Raw genomic sequence first — 19416 nt, forward strand, 5'->3', positions numbered from 1 at the left:
AGTGTCTGAGGCCAGATTTGAACTTAGGACCTCCCGTCTCTAGGCCTGGCTCTCCATCCACTGAGCTATCCAGCTGTACCCCTCCCCCCCCCCAACTACCCAGCTGCCCCCTCACTGAGCTTCCCAGCTGCCCCCTGCATGTTACTTCCTTGAGGATAGTCAGGACTTTGGTTTTGCATTCATGTCGATGGCACACAGTAGGTGCTTAATAAAGTTTGCTGAAGGCGAAAGCAGCTCCTGGGCCAGAGAGATGGAGAAGCCTCTGGCTCTCCCCGTACCGGTCAGCAGCCAGAGTGTCCCAGGGTGGGGCTGACAAGGGCAAAGATAAATCATTGAGGCGAGAGGGAGAGCTCTACAGAGCCTGGCGGTGCCAGAAGCCAGGAATTTCAATAATGCCCGGGGGAGGTGGAAGCTGGAGTTCCTTGGGCCCAGCTAAGGCAGAGGGAGGGGGGAGGAGAGTTCAGCCCACCCTCCCCAGACCCTCTTCCCCTAGTGGATTTTGAAGCCTGCAGACTCAGAGAGCAGAGTGGGCCTCGAGAGCTTGGAGCATGGAGTTGTGAGAGAGTCAGAGTATCGGAGGCTCGGGAAGAAGGCCGAGCCCCGCTTCCGTGGTGGGGCTGGACGGCGTCTCACCTCCTGGCACTGCGCTCCCAAGTGCCCTTTCTCAGAGCCCTCCTGCTGCTCCAGGGGGAGGGCGCTCCAAGTACAGGTTTTTCAGCCTCCCCCCGTCCGGACAACCTGCCAGACCAGCTTGCCCTCAGTCGCCATTCCTCTCAGTCTCAGGGTGTGTGTGGCTGCGAGCTCTGGGGGGAGAGGACGAGCCGGATGAGGGCTCCCACCCATGGACCTCCTGCCCCTCTGAGCTAGACCGAGAGCCAGCCAGGAGCCCAGCCATCACCCGAGTCCAGAAGCTCTTCGCGGAGGCGATGGGGGGAGCCTGGGGCGCTCCGTTCTCGCTGCTTCTGCTGCTCATCAGTTACCGCACCGTGACCAGCCTGGGTGAGTCTGGTGGGGCCCTGCAGATGGAGGGAGAGCCAGATCCAGCCAGAGAGGAAGGCATGAAAGCCACCCAGGGAAGGCCCGAGTCACTCTTCTGTCCCCTTGGGCTTGGAGGCAGGGGAGCCCCGGGTTCAAATCCCACCTCTGACACTGACCAAATGGGAGACTTTGGACGAGGGACTCAGTATCTCATCTGTGAAATGGGAATAATGTCTGCATACCTCACTCAAAGGGTCATTTCAGGCAAAGTGCTTTATAAACTTTGAAGTTTTAGAAAAATTATTATCTAATTCATTATGAAGAATGGTCAGCGCTGGGTGAGGATCTTTATTTAAGGAAACAAATTCTTTTTTTGTCTTCTCCTTTCTAAGCAGGGTATCCATTAACGTAGGTCCCCTAAAGGGGAAACGCCTCCCTTAAGCTCTGTTTGAATTAAATGCTGCTCAGACCCAGAATAAAGACGCCACATTTCTCGAAGTCTGTACAACTGCAGACAGACGTGCAGAGGATGGTAGAATCCGAGTTCATGGAGGCCGACCCCTTCATTTTACAGTTAAGGAAACTGAGGCCTCTTGGAGAGGTTCATAGGATAATATTGCCAGAGCTGTGGTCCAACCTATCATTTTACAGAGGAGGAAACTGAGGCCTCAAGATGGTAAAGGACTTGTTCAAAAGCAGAGTTAGGATTCAAACCCAGGTCCTCGGGCCCCACGCTTAGTCCTGTTGTGAGAGGTTCCCTTGTAGGACAAATTTGCTCTTCCCATCAATAAGATAGAAGGCTTCCTACCTACAGGACCCACCTGATGCAGCAGAAAGACACCAGATTTTAAGTTGGAAGACCTCGCTTCACATTCTGCTTCTGCTACTGGCTCTGTGCCCTTGGGCTAGTCACTTCCCCCTGGCCTCAGTTTCCTATCCTGTCAAATGAATCAGTGAGATTAGATGGTTTCTGAGGCTCCTCCCAGCTCCAGATTTTCTTTTGTTTTATTTATTCTTTAAATCCTTACCTTTTGCCTTCACATCAGTTCTAGGACATCTTTGGGAAGTGACTTGCCCAGGGTCACAGAGCTGGGACGTGTTTGAGGTCAAATTTGAACCCAGGACCTCCCATCTCTAGGCCTGGCATTCTATCCACTGGGCCACCCAGCTGCCCCCAGGTCTAGATTTTTGAGGGTCACATTCATAGAGTCACAGACTATTAGAGCAGGAGCCAACAAAGAAATTCTTGGGTCCAGCTTCCTTGTGGCACATATGGGGGGGACCCTGACACCCCCAGGGGTTTGCCCAGTCAAGGTCCCAGAAATAAGAGGCAGAGCAGAGATTCGAATCTAGGGTTGCCTGGAGAGGAATTGAGAAAATGCATCAGCTTCCCTCCTTTGCAGAGGGGGGAGCCGTAGGTGTGAAATAGTGTGTATATTGTCAAACCTGATGGGTTTGCCTCTTTTTTGTTACAAGGCAATGGCTTGGTTGGAAGAGGAGTTAAGAGGGACATAGTCAGGCAAACATTTAACAATTGGCTCTCCAGAAAAAAAAATTGATCCACAATGCACTTTTTAAGCTTAAGCTTTTAATCTTCACGAACATTTTCTCCACCACTTTAAGTCTAGACATTCAATAAAACAGTCCTTCAAGCCTTAATTTGTAGTCTCTGTAGTTTCAGAGGTGTATCTGCTCACACTGAACATTTAACAATCAGCTCCCTTGAACCGGTTTGAGCTGGTTCTAACATGCCCCTGGATATGTTCAAAGGGATGGTGATAGAGAAGCCAAAGCCAAAGATGTGAAAAAACAAACAAAAAAGCCCCCCAAATCTCCCGGGGGTCCCCACTCCCCTTTCAAGGCTCCTTCTGCCACCCCAAGAGGTTCCTGAGCACCGTTCCCATCACATGGAGAGGATGGTCAGGGGAGCTTGGGCTGCTCCAGGGGAGCTCGGGGCTCCACCCTACCCTGTGGGGGCTGGGACTAGGCCTTGGGCTGGCCCTGGCTCCTCGCCCCCTTCCCACATATAGCCAGGACCAGCCTTCGGGGACCAGTGGGGGAGAGCCGTCCAGGGACATTCTATGGCCTGGCAAAGCCACTCGGCCACATCCTTGTTCCTTCTGGAGCTTCCGAACTCTCAGGAATGGTGGCCCCTGGGAGAGGCTTGAATTCTGTGCCCGCTGCCTCCTGCCCTTTCCTGAGAGATCCCCAAAGAGATCTCCTCACTGGATCCAAGGGCTCAGACCGAGAGCTGCCAGAGGCCACGGAAGTCATCAACATCCTTCATTTTACAGAGGGGTAAACCGAGGCCTATTGGGGACAAGCGGCTTGTCCTCTGCAAAGATGGGAGGGAGGTGCATTTTCTGAACTCCCTTCTGGGTCATCTGAATGCCACAGTGTTCCAATTCGAGGGTTTCTCAAAACAAATATGTATCAACCACCTGCTCTGTGCCAGGTCCTTGGTGCTGAGATGACTCAGATAAAAATGAAATGGTCTTGGCGCAGCTTGGCTGCTCCTCGGTGGATAGAGTGCCAGGCTTGGAGTCAGAGGACCTGGGTTCAAATGTGGCCCAATACTTCCTAACTGTGTGGCCTTGGGAGAGTCATTTAACCCTGGTTTCCTAGCCTTTGCCCTTCTGTCTTCAACTTGTTACTAAGACAGAAAATATAATCATCTCTGCAGGAGGAAACTGAGATACAGAGAAGTTGGTGACTTCCCCAAGTAGCAAGTGTCAGAGGCAGGGACTGACCCTTGATCCTCTCACCTCTTTCTTTTTCTTTCTTTCTTTCTTTCTTTCTTTCTTTCTTTCTTTCTTTCTTTCTTTCTTTCTTTCTTTCTTTCTTTCTTTCTTTCTTTCTTTCTTTCTTTCTTTCTTTCTTTCTTTCTTTCTTTCTTTCTTTCTTTCTTTCTTTCTTTCTTTCTTTCTTTCTTTCTTTCTTTCTTCCTTCCTTCCTTCCTTCCTTCCTTCCTTCCTTCCTTCCTTCCTTCCTTCCTTCTTCCTTTCTTCTTCCTTCTTCCTTCTTCCTTCCTTCCTTCCCTCCCTCCCTCCCTTCTTTCTTTCTTTCTTTCTTTCTTTCTTTCTTTCTTTCTTTCTTTCTTTCTTTCTTTCTTTCTTTCTTTCTTTCTTTCTTTCTTTCTTTCTTTCTTTCTTTCTTTCTTTCTTTCTTTCTTTCTTTCTTTCTTTCTTTCTTTCTTTCTTTCTTTCTTTCTTCTCCTTTCTTTCTTCTCCCTTCTTTCCTCCCTCCCTTTCTTTCTCTCTTCTTTCCTCCCTCCCTCTCTCTCCCTCCCTCCTCCTCCCCCTTTCTCCCTCCCTCCCCCTCCCCCCTTTCTCCCTCCCTCTCTCTCTCTCTCTCTCTCTCTCTCTCTCTCTCTCTCTCTCTCTCTCTCTCTCTCTCTCTCTCTCTCTCATAAAATTCCTTATCTTCTCTCTTAGAATCAATAAATACTAAGTATGGGTTCCAAGGCAAATGAGCAGTAAGGGCCAGACAATAAAAGATTTGCCCGAATCTGAGGTCATTTGAACCCAGGCCCTCCTGCCTCCAGGCCTGGCACTATCTCCTGAGCCTGAGTCTCAATTTTCTTACCTGTCTATAACTGGTCCTACCTGCCTTACGGGGCTGCAGGGGAGAAGAACATCTTCTCAGCCTGATGGGATCACTCTGTCTTTGACTACCTGCATGAACTTGGTCAAATCACTTGACTTCCTTGGGCCTCGGTTTCCCCATCTGTAAAGGGAGGGGATGGACTAGATGACCCTGAAGTCTCTTCCAGCTCTAGACTGATGGTCGTGTGATCCTACGCTATGTGACCCCTCTGGGCCTCAGTTTCCCCCTCTGTAAAATGAGGGGCTTGGTCTAGATGGCCTTCTGGCTCTAGGCCTTGCACCCCTCGTGGGTGTTGTCTCCGGGCCCGGCTGCCAAATGCCTGGGCTGGGTCACGGGGAGAGGCGGCAGGCCGAGGGTCACAGAGACAGGAAAGTCTGGTTGGTGGAGCTGGTTAATATTTGAGCCGTGGGTGGCACGTGCTTGCAGATCCCAGGCAGGATTAGGGCTTCCCTCCTCCCTCTTCCTTCCTCCTTGTCTCCCATCAGTGGAGAGAACAAGGGAGCCCAGAGGGAGCCTCCACGGTGTCTGCGCTTCCTTCCAGCTCCAGTTCCTCTAATCAGTCATCATTCGTCTTCCTTAACGAATCGCAATGATTAAAGGGAGGCCAGGGAGAGCCCTGGGCCTGGAGCCAGGGGGCTCTGAGTTCGAATCTAGCCTTGTACACTTACTGGTTGTGGACTCCGGGCTGATCTGTGTGCCTCGGTTTCCCATCTGTGAAATGGGATCCCAGCAGCCCCTGCCTCACTGCCCACGGCCTCTTCTGCAGACCAAATCCCGTACACGCCGCAGATCTCCGCGCTGGCCCTGGAGGGGAAGGTCACTGCGGCCACGTTCTCTCTGGAGCAGCCCAGATGCATCTTCTCAGAGCTCGCCGCCCCGGCTGATGCTGTCTGGCTGGTGGTCGCCTTCAGCAATGGTTTGTGGGGGGGGTGCGGGGGGAGCAGCGGGGGGGGGGGGGGCATGGCGCGGGCGGAGGCCTCGATCTAGGCCCAGAGGATCTCCTCCGCCGTGGCTTTAGTCCGGACAGTCACTCCCCGGAGGGTTGGACGGTTCCGCTGTCTCCTCTGGAGTAAATAACAGCCAGCAGAGACCCGCCGGAGAGTGTCTTGGGGCCAGATCAGCCAGGGGGCCGGGCCGGGGCCGGGCCGGGGAGCCCGGAAGTCCAGCAGTGGCCATGGAGACGCCCTTCTCGGAGCGGAGCCGCCGGCCCTGCTTTCCTGGCTGAGTCGGAGGCACGCGAGCAGCCCCGGAAGAGCTCCGCGTTCTCTGGGGGAATCCCAAAGGCTCGAGAAAACGAGGGAGCGAAACGGGGCCCTGATGGACAGAGGAGTCAGGAGGAGTGGAGAGACGGTGAGGCTGAGCGAGAAACCAGCCGAGAAATCGTGACACGGAGCTGAAGAGTCGCCCGAGAGCCGGAGAAACTGACTTTTGTTTGTTTCCGAAGGCAATTGACAGCCATCGAAGGGTCCTACAAGAGGGCAGCTGGGTGGCTCAGTGGATAGCGAGCCAGACCTGAAAATGGGCCATCCTGAGTTCGAATCTGGCTCTCTGAGCCACCCAGCTGTCTCTTCAACCAACTATTCTTGCTAACTAGGAGCAAAACGGCTGTTTTTCTGCTGTCAAAGTCCTGTCAGCTCTTTCCCAATATGGCACTTTGAAAATTCAGCGCTATGGACCAAACCCCCATTGGCCTTCCCCTAGGAGAGGGAAGAGGCTGAGGATGAAGGCTCTGAGGGAGAAGCGATGATGGTCTACTCCAGCTCGGGTGGGAATGAAGGCCCATCGGAGCCTTGCTTAGGTCTCCCTCTGTCTCCTCCTTATAGCCACGGAGGATTTCCAGAACCCTAAGACTGCCGCAGAGATCCCCTCCTACACTGAACTGTCCAGCAGCTTTTACTACATGACCCTGAAGCTGTCTCCTGACCTCTACCCGTGTGAGGAAGAAGACATCGCCGTCCTCCGTGTGGGCAGTGACACCAACTGCCTCCGAAACCTGAGCCAGGAGTACTGCAACGCTCCCCTCTTGGCCCCTGGTCCTTACAGGTGAGGACGGAATGGACCCTAAGCTGGTCACCTGGTTCTCTGTGCCCTGGCAGCTCCTCTGGGTCTCTGCCAGGCAGGGTAAAAAGAGCCCTAGTCTCAGGAGTCAGAATATTGGGGGGCTCGTCCCAGTGGTCCCTTGACTAAAGATAGGACCTTTAGCAAGTCACTCCTCCCCAGCCCCTCCACAGCCTTCAGTTTCCTCTTCTATAAAAAGGAGGGAAGCAGCAAATTATCAGATAAAGTCAAAATAGACAGTCTTGAAGAAGCCATGGGAGATAGGCACACTGATACATAGTTGGTGGAGCAGTGAACTGGCCCAACCATTCTGGGAGGAAAACTTGTCAATGTTGGAGAAAGTGACTAATGTGCTGACACCCTTTGACTCCACAATCCCCATCTACCCCAAGGATGTCAAAAGCAGAGTAAAAGGTCCTATGTGTAATACCATTGCCATACATAGCGGCCATGTTTCTCTTTGAGGCAAAGAACTAGAAACAAGGAAGGTGCCCATTGACTGGAGAATGGGTGAATAAACTATGATTTGTTTTACAGATTCCTCATCTGTGAAATGGGCTAAGCATAGCCCCCACCTCCCAGGGCTATTGTGAGGAACCAATGAGAGAGCAAGAGTCAGAGGCCTTGCTAACCTTAAGCTCTAGACAGGCTAGCTTTTTTCTTGGCCCTATATGAGTGTAGTGGATTATTATTGTGCTATAAGAAATTATGTCTTTGAGGAACTCAAAGAAACTTTAATGGATGGAAGAGAAAAATGATTGATGAAATGCATAATGAATAGGATATTCAAATCCTGCCTCAAACATTTTCTAGCTATGTGATCCTGGGCTAGTCACTTCACCTCTGCCTGCCTCAGTTTCCTCATCTATAAAATTAAGGGCTGCAGAATCCATAGCCTCTGTGGGCCCTTCTACTTTGTAATCCATGACTATATGAAGAACCCTGGGAGGAAAGTGCTATGATTAGCCTATTTTTACAGATGAGGAAACTGAGGCTGCGTACATTATCAGACACAATTCATCTTTCTTTCATGTGTGGGGAGAATGATTCATGAAAGTGAATAGTAAATTAATAGCAATAAAAATATTGAATAATGAATAAATAAAATGAATAATAAATAATTAGCTTTAAAATGACTCTAAGCCCCCTGATCAATCCACTGGACCATCTAGCTGCCCTAGATCTCTGTTTCCTTCTCTGTAAAATAAATGGGTTGGATTCATGGTCTCTAAGGCCCTTCCACCTCTGAGCCTATGGCCAAACTCACAACTCTAAAGGTGTGAAATCAATTGGCTGGTGGGCCTCAGTTTCCTCATCTGTAAAATGCAGAAATTGTACAAGATGTCTCACAATTCCTTCCAGTTCCAAATGTGGCAATGTGTCTGCCCTCAGGAAGCTTGTAGTCAAACAATTAGCATCTAAGCCCAGGGAGACTGAACTACAGGAAACAGATAATGGGTTCCTCAGAGGTCCTGAAGGCCAAGGTGAACTGGGATGGTCAAGGCAGGCCCCCTGAGGTGGGAGAGATGACTGCGCCCTTATCAGACCTCCCAAGGGTCCAATAAGGGCATCTCCTGAATTGCTGGGTTCCTGGGCTTCCGGGAGGGCCCCTTCGGGCTCAGAACCTCAGATTCTCAGCCTTTGATTGCCTCAATTTCTCCCCAGGGTGAAGTTTCTGGTGATGGACAACAATGGCCAGCCCAAGGCAGAGACGCGGTGGTCAGACCCAATCACTCTCAACCAAGGTAGTATCCCAGAGTCTGGGAAGACTGTCTCTCTCCTGGCACTGGTGCCAAGCTCTCCGTGCCCTCTCATCTTCATTCATCGCCTCGTTCTGCAAATGCTCATTAAACACTGATGATCCGGGGCACTGTGTTAGGGTACGAGTGACATGGGAAATGGACCCAACACATCTTGGCTCTGTCTTTAGCTGGGACACTATTCCAGGCTAAATTGGGGGTGGAGAACACCGTAGCCCTCTGTTTGGGTTTTTAACCTTATTTTCTGTCTTAGAATTGATAGTAAGTTTTGGTTCAAAGGCAGAAGAGCAGTGACTTGCCCAGGACCCTACAGATAGGTAGTGTTTGAGGGCAGTTTTGAACCCAGGACCTCCCATCTTCAGGCTGGCCCCCTAGCTGCCCTTAGCTAGAGACTCCCCTAAAAAGGGCGAGCAATCCGGAGTTGCTCCGGGCTCTGGAGAGTGGGGAGAGAAGGGCACGTCCTCCAGAACTCATCCTCATTTTCCATCCAGCTCTGGACCCCAGTTCTCCCAACCTCCTGGCCTCTGCTCCTCTTCCCCTTCTCCTCCCCCTCCATCCTGCTTCCCTGCTCCCTTGCCCAGTGGGGCTGGGAGTCAGGGAGGCAGCCTGGCGCTTCTGCTGCTCCAGGGAAGGACCCCAGAAGCATTGATACTTGGCCGGGCAGGAGAAGTGGCTGCATGATCGTCATCACCTCCATCCTCTCCACCTTTGCGGGCCTCCTGGTGATCGCCTTCCTCATCGCCTCCACCGTCCAGTTGTGAGTCCTAAAACCCCGGGCCAGGGCTAGCCTTATCCCCTGGGCTGAAGCTGTCTGGGTGGGCTGGGAGAGATGATCAGAGGACTGCTGATTTGGAGCTGCCTCTAGAAACCATTCCTCAGTTTACATAGGAGGAAACTGAGGCCAAGGGGTTTGCCAGTTAGTAAGTATATAGGAACACAAGGCTGGGAGGAATCTCAGAGGCCATCCAGAGTGGGAACTTCACATTTCACAGATGAAGAAACTGAGGTCCAGGGAGGTGACGTGATTGTCCAAGATCATAGAGGGAGTGTCAAAAGGAGCATTTGAACTCGAGTCCTCTGGCTCTAGAGTTGGGAAGATTCTCTGCAGCTTCTAGTCATCTCCTCTACCCTAAGAGGGCCCTCTTGACCTGGGGCCAGGTGTTCAGTCACTGCCTTCAGCAGAATCCCCTCCAGGTCCCTAGGTCTATGCCTGTGCTCCCTGTCCTGGGTAGGTCCCATACGCCTAGGGGAGGAGGCCAGCAGGTGCTCCCTGAGGATGACCCCTCTGGCTCTGGAGATCGGGGTCCCGGGGGCTCCCAGGGCCCAGAAAGGACCTGGGACCAGCAGATCTGGGAGGTTTTCTGCGGATTCCAGCTGTTCCCAGCCATCTTGGCATGGTGGGATAACCTGGAGGAAGGTCCAGGGAGGAGAAGACCCTGCCTGAGTGGTGGCAGAGTCCTGGAGGGCTCAGGCACCCTTGGGCTCCCGCAGAGATGAGGGCCAGCCACCAGGGGGCAATGCCGGCCTTCGTTTCCTCTCATGAATGGTCCAGCCAGGGATTTCCAGTGGGGAGGAGACCATAGACCAGGGGCACACGTTTAGGAAGCTCCTCCAGTGGACCGTGCAAAGCGAGGGGTGTCTGCCAGAGAGTTGGCCTTGGAGTCGGGAGGAAAGCCGCCTCTCCATGGCCCGGGCAATACTCTAAACCTCCCAGGCATGATCTGCACCGCTGGGGAGAGTTCTGACTCGGTTTGGCCCCGGTCCATCGCTCGGGTCCCAGGACGAAGGGGCCAGAGGATCCTTGGCCTCCGCCAGGAGGAGGCCTCGAAGGCCATCCAATTCAGCCTCTGCCTTTTCTAGGGGGGACGGAGGCTGGGGAGAGGCCGGAGGGCCTGAGGCTCAGAGCGGCGAGCCGGGAGGAGCTTTGGGGTCTCTGAATCGAGCCCCCCTCGTTTTGTCGGGCGAAAGGGGGACAGTGACCAGAGGGGAGGTAACGCCGGTTCGGAGATGGCCAGCTGGAAGGGGTGTCAGAGGCCGCCTGGCACATCCTTCCACTAGACAGAGATGGAGAGCGAGGCAGAGAGAGCCGCAGTCTGTGACTTCTCTCCCCCCTCGAGGGCACGGCCGGGGCACTCACTGGAGCTTTGCGCTCTGCTTCCCCAGCTCCAGCCTCTGGTGGCCCGAGGACCCCTCCCCGCCGGAGCAGCTGCACATCGGCTCCTTCATTGGGAAGCGCTACACGACCCACCACATCCCGCCCAGCGAGGCAGACACGCTGCCCGTGGGCTGGGGAGCCCACCTGCCCCCCGGCCCCTGCCCTGCTCCCATAGTCTGACCCTCCCCGCTGGGCTAACGCAGAAGCTTCCAGCCTTCGCCCGCCTCCCGCTGCATTTTGGAACGAATTAAAGAAGGACTCGGAGAGGGTCCCGAAGGTTCTTCTGTCTCTTCCCTGCTTCCTGGCTGGCCCCCTTTCCCCGCCGGGCCCCCCCCCCCACCTCCCACCATGGCCCCCCATAGGGACCCCCAGAGGGTAACGGGGAGGAGGCAAGTGGGGCAGGGGAAGACCCTGGTGGGTCCCCGAGGAGCTCCCCCTCTCTGCTGGACACTTCTGTGGGATGGAGGCAGCCTTTTAGAATACTGCGCTGCCGTGCATTGAGAGCCAGGCGCAGAAACGGGAGGTCCTGGGTTCAAATCCGGCCGGGTGACCCTGGACAAATAAATCCTTCCTCCCCGCTGCCCGGCCCTCACCGCTCTTCTGTTGTGGAACCCGGCAAGGATCCTGAGACACGGTTGGGTTAGAAACGATCCCGTTTCTCACAGGGAAGGACTGGACTCCCAGAGGGGCCGAGCCACTAGAAGGCGCTGCCTGGAGGGGTGGTCAGTGGGATTTGGGCCCCTCCGGGCTGTGTGCTAACTGCCTGCCGGGATCCTCGTCTGGGCTGGCTGTGATTGAAGGAGGACTTGGGCCTCTGACGGCCTCCCTTCCCCTCCCTTTGGCAAAGGCCTCCACCCTCGGGCCCCTGTGAAGGGCTGGAACTGCCCCTCTGGGGAGAAGGCTGGGCCACTGTCCTTCCACAGTCTGACTCACCTCCGGCCCCCCAAAGGGAAGGGAGGGAAGAGGGGGCAGGAGAGGCGCCTGGCAGGGACCTCCGAGGTCATCCAGGCCCACCTCTTCATGTTGCAGAGGAAACAGAGGCCCAGAGGAACCCCAGAAGTTGCCCAAGGTGGTATGATGGGGAGATTTGAACCCGGGTCCTCTCACCCAAGATATACTCCTTTGAGACTGTGGATTTTGTGGCTTCATTTCAATCAAACAATTGGTCAACAAATATTCATTGAGTACCTACCATGGGCCAGGCATGGCGCTGGATGCTGGGTATACAGAGACAAAAGTGAAAACGGGCTCTGCCCTCGAGTAGATGAGGAAACTGAGGCCAGCCATGTGAAATGACTTATCTAAGGTCATGTAAGTAGTAAGCATCAGGGGAAGGCCTTGAACCTTGGGCAAGGAAGCGGCCATTTCTGTGTTCTGAAGAGAGAGTGAAAGAAGGAAATGGCCCGGAGGCTACGAGTTATTTAAAAGAAAAATCCAAACCCTCTGCTGGGCTGTGGGAGTCAGGACCTGCCCGTGCGGATCATCCTCACCCACCAGGCAAGGAAGGCTGTTATTCTATCAGGGAGGGGCAGAGAGAGAGGGCGAGGCTCCCATCCCTGCCTTCCCGGACCTTCTGAGCCCCTTTCTTCCCCCTAAGCTGGGTCAGGTGCAGGGTTCTGGGAGTGGGCGCATCCCTGCAAGCCCCACTGGCTTCCTTGGCAGCACATGTCACTCCTGAGGACAATACCTTCTTTCTGCTGCTCCCGTCCATTCTCGCTCCACCACCTCACCCCTCACATGGGCCGGGCCTGGGAAAGATCCCAATTGTCCCTCCCTAGTTACATGCCTAGGGCAGCCAGATGATGCAGTACTTAGAGCACTGGGCCTGGAGTCAGAAGAGTTCAAGTCTGGCCTTAGACACTGGCACTGTGACCGTGGGCAAATCGCTTCACCCTGTATGCCTCAGTTTCCTCATCTGTCAAATGACGCTGGAGAAGGAAATGGCAAACTAGCCCAGTGTCTGCTAAGGAAACCCCAAATGGGTTCACAAAGAGTCAGGTATAACTGAAATGTGTGAATGATAAAGTTATATTTCTGACCTCTCCCCAGGAGCTACCTATATCTACCTGACTGTAGGAGAAGTCTTTTGTACATTTTTTTTAACCCTTATCTTCTGCCTTGAAATAAATATTGGGCATTGGTTCCAAGGCAGAAGAGTGGTAAGGGCTAGGCAATGGGGGTCAAGTGACTTGCTCAGGGTCACACAGCTAGGAAGTATCTGAGGTCAGATTTGAATCCAGGACCTCTGGGCCTGACTCTCAATTCACTGAGCTACCTAGCTGCCCCCTTTTGTACAATCCTTGACTCCTTCCTTCCTTCCTTCCTTCCTTCCTTCCTTCCTTCCTTCCTTCCTTCCTTCCTTCCTTCCTTCCTTCCTTCCTTCCTTCCTTCCTTCCTTCCTTCCTTCCTTCCTTCCTTCCTTCCTTCCTTCTTTCCTTCCTCCCTCCCTTCTTCCCTCCCTCCCTCCCTTCTTCCCTCCCTCCTTCTTCCCTCCCTCTTTCCTTCCTTCCTTCCCTCCTTCCCTCCTTCCCTCCCTCCCTCCCTCCTTCCTTCCTTCCTTCCTTCCTTCCTTCCTTCCTTCCTTCCTTCCTTCCTTCCTTCCTTCCTTCCTTCCTTCCTTCCTTCCTTCCTTCCTTCCTTCCTTCTTTCTTCCTTCCATCCTCTCCCTGTCCAGGTATGCTCTGATGACAATATCTCTTTTCTTTCTGCCTCCATTAACTTTCACACAGATATCCTTTGACATGCCTGACCCACAATGCCCTCTGCCCTACGACTAGAAATTAGAGAATAGTTGCTGATCTGCACTGTTGGAAGAGGTTTCTGTTATGGGAGTGCCCCTGTCAACCACAGATCTGCTCAAATAAATAAACAAACACAATGTTAACCTCATTTGCAGGGCTGTGGTGGGGTCCAACTGAAGAGACAACCTTTGCTGCTGGACTCCTCTGAACCACAGTATCCTTGCTGCCCTGCCCTAGTTAGGTTTCTCTCAGATGAAGGCAGAAGAGTGGGGAAGGGGCTGTCCTGGGTTTATCGGCTGGAGCCAGGAGAGCAGAAAGGCAGAGAGGCAATACCCACGTGTCCAGGCCCATTGATGCCCCTCAGGACCAGCTCTTCCTTTACTAGACCAACCCTCCTACCCCATGAACCCCAGTTCCCTGGTGCCCCTGAGCCAGCCTAGTTTATGCCAGTCAAAACCGATGCCTCAGGGCGACAGCTGGGCTCCCCTCCCACCTGCAGCAGCATTAGGGCTCCCCACCCACCTTTGGAGTCCACCTTATTTCCCAGGAGCCCCCTCCCATCAGCCCCCAGGGCACAGCAGACATTGACATGGCCCCTTGGATGGAAAGCTTTCTGTAATGCTCAGTTCTGCTATCACCATCCAGAGTCCAAATGGGGCCCCTTCTCTCTCCCTGCAGCTGTAAGACTAGAGCCCTCACCCAGTATCCACCCCCCCACCCAAGTCCCCACCCTTCGCCCTTCACAGGAATGAGTCAGCCGCAAAGCACCTAGCAAAGCCCCACCTTGGGATTGTGCCAGCTCCCAAAAGGTCTGAGGTCTCTCTCAAGCTGAAGTCATTAGCACCCCCAAACCTGCCCCTCCTTCCAACTTCCTTATATCTGGATAGGATGCATCATCCTCCCAGTCCCCCTGGAGTGAGCTTTGGGTCTTCTCTCTCCTTCCCCTTCCCTGTCCGGTCCCGCTGATTCTTCCTCTGAAAGCATTTCCCATCTCTGCTCACAGATGTACAGATGGAAGGGATTGCAGTGGACTCAGAAAGTTTTGAATTGAAATTTCGCCTCAAATACTTCCTAGCAGTGGGACCACACAGTTAATTAACCATCCAAGACCTCAGTTTCCTCATCTGCAAAATGGAAACAACAATAATAATTGTTACTCAGTTGTTTTTGACTCTTTGTGACCCCCTTTAGAATTTTCTTGGCAAAGACACTGGGAGTAGTTTGTCATTTCCTTTTCCAGCTCATTTTACAGATGGGAAAACTGAGGCAAACATGGTTAAGTGAATTACTCAGGGTCATATAGCAAGTTTGTGTCTGGAGTGGTTTTCCATTTCCTTCTCCATTTAATTTTACAGGTGAGGAAACTGAGGCAAATAGGGTGACTTGCTCAGGATCACACAGCTAGGAAGTGTCTGAGGCTGGATTTGAACTCATGTCTTCCTGACTCCAGGCCCAATGTATTATCCACTGTGCTACCTAGCTGCCCAATAATATTAATAACCAGAAGGAACAAGGTGGGAATAATTATACCTCCCAGGGGTGTGAGGACCAAATCTACTATATAAATAAATGCTAGTTATTATTATTGTCTAGTTCAACCCCTTCAGTGGTCTCAGAGAAGGCATATGATTTTCCCAAGGTCCTCCAGGTAGCCAAGAAAAGAGCCTAGATGGATATTTAGGACCTCTCTGACTCCATCAGGAGCTTTTTTTGTCCCTGGATCTTGCACACGGCCACTACCAGGATTCAGGTTGTCTCTCAAGGGGACACGAGAACCATCTTCAAGTCTCTGAGGGGTGTCATGCAGAAGGGCGAGACAGTCTGTTCAGAACCAGCAGAAATTAATGGAAAGGGCAAAGAGGCAATCGGAGGCTCAAAATAGAGGCTTTCTGACCACGAGAGCTGTCTAAAAGCAGAAGAGGCTGCCTGGAAAGCTCGCCCGCTGTGGAGGTCTTTGAACAAAGGCTGGATGGCCAATTGCCCAGGATCCCTTTCATCTGTAGGTTGGACTGTCTGGCCACTGAGGTCCCTTCCAGTTTTCAGATTCTGTGATTCTCCCTTGGATTCCTGAATTAGCTTCTCTTCCTCCTCGTCTCCAGTCTTAGAAACAGATATTTAGAGCTGGGAGGAACTTCCAATGCCATTGAGTCAAATCCCTCATTTTAGAGTTGGGGAAACTGAGTCCCAGAACCATAAGATTTGACCAAGGTCATACAGGGAATAACGGTCAAAGATGGGATTTGAACCCTTGTCCTCTGACTCTAGTCAGTGTTGTTTCCGTTGTACCACACTGGCTGCCTATCAATCCATTCTTTTACACTACTGCCAAAGTAAAATTCCTAATGAGATCTGCTTTATGTTTCTACCCTACCTTCAGTGGCTCCCCATTGCCTGTAGGATAAAAACAAACTCTTTGAGGAGATATGGGGAGGCATTCAGAAGCTTCTCTCCCCCCTCACTTTTGCCTCTTAGCCTCTGGATTCCTTTAACACTCAGCTCCCACATTCTTCAAGACGTCTTTCCCAATCCCCTTTACTAATAGTGTCATCTCTTCTGAGATTACCTTCCATTTATTCTGTGAGAAAAACCAGCTAGGTGGTTCAGTGATTAGAGTGTTGGGTCCGGAGTTAGGGAGACCTGAGTTTAAATTCAGCCTCAGATACTCATTAGCTGTGTGACCCTGGTCAAGTCACTTAACTTCTGTTTGCCTTAATCCACTGGAGAAGGAAATGGCCAACCATGCCAGTATCTTTGCCAAGAAAATCCCAAATGGAGTCATGAAGTAGGACCCAACTGAGCAACAACTGCATTAGCTAGCATTCATTTTTGTTTTGTTTTCATGTTCTGTCCTCCATCAGACTAAAAGCTCCTTGTGGGCAGGGACTCGTTAGCTTTCTTGGTCTCTCCAATACTTGGCACATCTTGTGCTCGTTAACTGAGCAGTGACAAGCTACTTTCTAAGACTTCTTTCAGGATATTTTCCTTAAGTTCTCACCAAGAGGAACTACAGTAGAGCCCCCTCCTCTGCTGTGTCCCTTTCCCAGGCTTCAGTTCTCCACGATCAACTGAAGGGCTGGAGGTCCCGAGGTGGCGCTCTACCCTAGCTAGATGTCTCCCGCTTTCCCTTTGGGAGGGATTTTCTTTGTGGAGGGGTGGGAGGCTGTGGAGCACCCAGTGGAGGGAGAGGGCACCTATAGAGGGGGTGAGCAGGAGTCCACTGGTAGCTGCAGTTTCAGCCCTCTGAGATAGATCTTGGAACATATCTGCCATGGCTACCAGATGCTACAGTCCCAGTTCTTCTCCGATCTTGTCCTAATCTTTATCCTTCTGTTTTTTGGGGGGGGGGAGGATTCTCCCCTTCATGCCCAGAAGAAACTGCCCCATCCAAAGCAGTCCCAAAGTAGAACGGGCTGCCGGAGAAGATGCCTGCTGTCGCTGCAGGGCTTCAAGAAGAGCCTGGAGGACCACTTGATGGAGGTGGGTTCCTGATCAAGTTCAAGTTGACAACCTTTGAGTTCTCCTTTAGCTCTGTAAGACTGAAAATGAATATCCCAATCCTCCAAGTATTATATTTAATAAGATTTAATTAATAACAACTAAAATGCAAAGCTAGAGTAAAAAAAGGGGATGCTGGGAGATGTCGTCCAAAGGTACAAAATGTCTCTTTATACCGCTCAGAGTTTCTGATGGCACTAGGAAGTGAAAGGGGGACAGGAAACCTGCCTGGAGTCTCATCCCCCCCAATTAACTTGCTTTGACCCCCAAATCCCTTCTCCTGCCTCCTTCTCTGTTTCCTCGTATCCAAAAGAAGGAAGTAGGTCCAGTTCCGACATCTTCTGCATCCCCCTTTCTTCCATGCTTCCTGCACACTTTGTCACTCTGTCCATTTCCCCGTATCTCTACCAGCAGTCCCTTGCCCTTGGTCTTTAGCATTGACATTATATATATACACCCTGACACTGAGCTGGAGATGGCACCTTGTCTAATGCCAATCGGGTGGGTGTGGTGCAAGTGGCACCCTAAGACAGGGAAGGGATGGCTCAGTGCAATTGTCACTCTAGAGGAACCTCACCCTGATGTCAGTGGTTAGGACAAAGGCTCAGTCACTTCACCCTCGTTCCGCCTCTGCTCTGGGGATCTTTCCCCTGTCCAGGTGAGCAACCACCCATTTGACCACTACCATTTCTCCCCTCCTCTTTGTCTTCTTCCATTTTTCAAAGCTCAAAAGGCTATATGAATGCTATTGTGATGTACAATAATGACCAACTCGTGACACGGAAGACAGTCTTGAACGATCTCAGAACTCTGACCTTTTGTAACTTCTGAGGATTGATGGCAAAGAATGCCTCATCCACCTTGGAAGGGATGCGGTGGACTAGAGGTGTGGGATGAGTCAGACTTTTTGAAAGACGTGGGATTAGGTGCTTGAATGAATTCATTTGTTGCCAGGGAACACTATGGGGAGAGGGAGAGGACTGATGGGAAATAAAAAAAGGACATCAATACAGTGTAAACAAAGATGGGAAGGAGCTCATTCTCACCCTACCCTGGCTCTTTCTCTTTCCTAGGGAGGATGGGGCGGAGGGTGGGTCCTGCTATGGAAATCCAGAGAGAAGAGGGCTTCAGGGAGAGGAAGGGGATCTCAGCAGGGACAAAGGCTATGGATAGCCAAAGAAGAAGGAGCAGCGAGCAAAGAGCATTCGATTTGGGGGGCCGTTCTGGAGAGAGTCACTTCCAGTGGTCTTCGAAGGCACCGAAATCAAGCCAGGACTTTCCTCACTGAGTCAAAAGCCCAAACTTCATCTATTCATTGACTTAGTGGAAATGCCCACGTCTTGTTTACGGAGGTGAACCGTTCCAATGGGTTCTCTCGCCTGGCTATTGTAGTAGGACTAGCAATTCATCACCTACGTGAAGTGGGATGGGATGATTGGATGAATTGACTCAGTCGACCCCATGGCCACCCGGGCATTATATTTATTTTACAGATGAGGAAACCAAAGCCCAGATGGAATGGCCCGTCTTCTACCACACGGTCAACACATGGCAGAGCCGCTTGACCGCAATTATCTTAGTAGAGGCCAACATAATTTTAGCTACGAGATACAGACTCTCAATGAACAATGCCATGCCCTAATGCCCAACAATAGGGGAGTGACTAAGCAAATTTGGTGGTGGGCATGAACAATGGAATCTCTAGCTTGCGGATGACGTTAGCACTTGGTAAGGTGTAGACAAAATCACGTTAAGGAAGAAAGAACCCAAAATACAATACATAAGTCTGTGTAGCACAGAGAGAGTGTGTTGGGCTTGAAGTCAGAAAGATCTGAGTTAGAATCCAGCTTTGGACACTTATTAGCTAGTTGACCCTAGGCAAGTCCCTTAACCTCTTGTAACTTTGGTTTCCTGATCTGGAAAAAGGAGATAATCATAGCACTATGGGGCAGCTAAGTGGCTCAGTGGAGAGAATGCACTGGAGTCAGGAAGATTCATCTTCCTGAGTTCAAATCTAGACTCAGATATTAGCCATGTGGTCTGAGCAAGTCCCTTCACCTATTTTCCTCAGTTTCCTTATCTGTCAAATGAGCTGGAGAAGGAAATGGCAAACCACTCAAGTAGCTTTTCCAGGAAAATCTCAGAAGAGGTCACGAAGAGTGAGATACTACCGAAATGACTAAACAACAACAAATAGCACCAGCCTCCTCGAGTCACTCAGTAGAGCGCATGAGATCACATAAAGAAAGCACTTTGGAAACCTTAACACACCTCAGACTAGCTATTTATCATCTTCATCATTCCCATCCTCATCCGTGGCAATGCTCGCACTATGAGCCAACCTTGACAGATGCGGCAAGGTCTGAAGAAAACAAAGTCAATCTGAGCATTTACTGTTTCATGAATTCCATTTTACTGGTCAGTCATTAAGGTTAGCTCTGCGTTTGGACATGGGTTTGAATTACAACTCTGCTGCTGACCAGCTGTGTGACCTTGGATAAATCATTTCGCCTCTTTGTTTCCTTCTCTTTGAAGTGGGGTTATTAACCTAGCCAGCCTCTGATTCCAAATTCTATAATACCAGAAAATAAAACAGGCAAAACCACCCCTCACTACCCCCTCT

The 19416-nt window shown here is 51.6% G+C and overlaps 1 protein-coding gene and 1 long non-coding RNA gene across 3 annotated transcripts; both read left to right on the forward strand.

Annotated features, from left to right (window-relative positions):
• Positions 1–363: 363 nt before the first annotated feature.
• LOC100029008 (uroplakin-3b) lies at positions 364–10837 on the forward strand. Of its 2 annotated transcripts, XM_007485980.3 has the most exons (6): positions 367–999; positions 5351–5500; positions 6408–6627; positions 8308–8387; positions 9030–9159; positions 10566–10837. In XM_007485980.3, exons 1-6 carry the CDS (start codon positions 927–929, stop codon positions 10735–10737), a joined length of 825 nt encoding a protein of 274 aa, XP_007486042.2. In that variant the 5' UTR covers positions 367–926; the 3' UTR covers positions 10738–10837. The 2 variants fall into 2 exon arrangements, with proteins under 2 accessions (XP_007486043.2, XP_007486042.2); XM_007485981.3 differs by lacking the exon at positions 5351–5500 and having other exon boundaries at positions 364–999.
• A 2319-nt stretch (positions 10838–13156) lies between these two features.
• On the forward strand, positions 13157–19144 carry LOC130457558 (uncharacterized). Its single transcript, XR_008916870.1, has 2 exons — positions 13157–18145; positions 18287–19144. It is a non-coding gene; the product is annotated as an uncharacterized LOC130457558 (long non-coding RNA).
• The last annotated feature ends 272 nt before the right edge of the window (positions 19145–19416 follow it).

The sequence above is a fragment of the Monodelphis domestica genome, chromosome 2, assembly GCF_027887165.1.
Source record: "Monodelphis domestica isolate mMonDom1 chromosome 2, mMonDom1.pri, whole genome shotgun sequence".
Lineage (NCBI taxonomy): Eukaryota > Metazoa > Chordata > Mammalia > Didelphimorphia > Didelphidae > Monodelphis > Monodelphis domestica.

Coding starts and splice junctions, on each gene's coding strand:
- LOC100029008 (XM_007485980.3), top strand. CDS start 927: ATGGGGGGAGCCTGGGGCGCTCCGTTCTCGCTGCTTCTGCTGCTCATC. Junction 1,000..5,350: donor CCGCACCGTGACCAGCCTGG/GTGAGTCTGGTG, acceptor CCTCTTCTGCAG/ACCAAATCCCGTACACGCCG. Junction 5,501..6,407: donor GGTGGTCGCCTTCAGCAATG/GTTTGTGGGGGG, acceptor TCCTCCTTATAG/CCACGGAGGATTTCCAGAAC.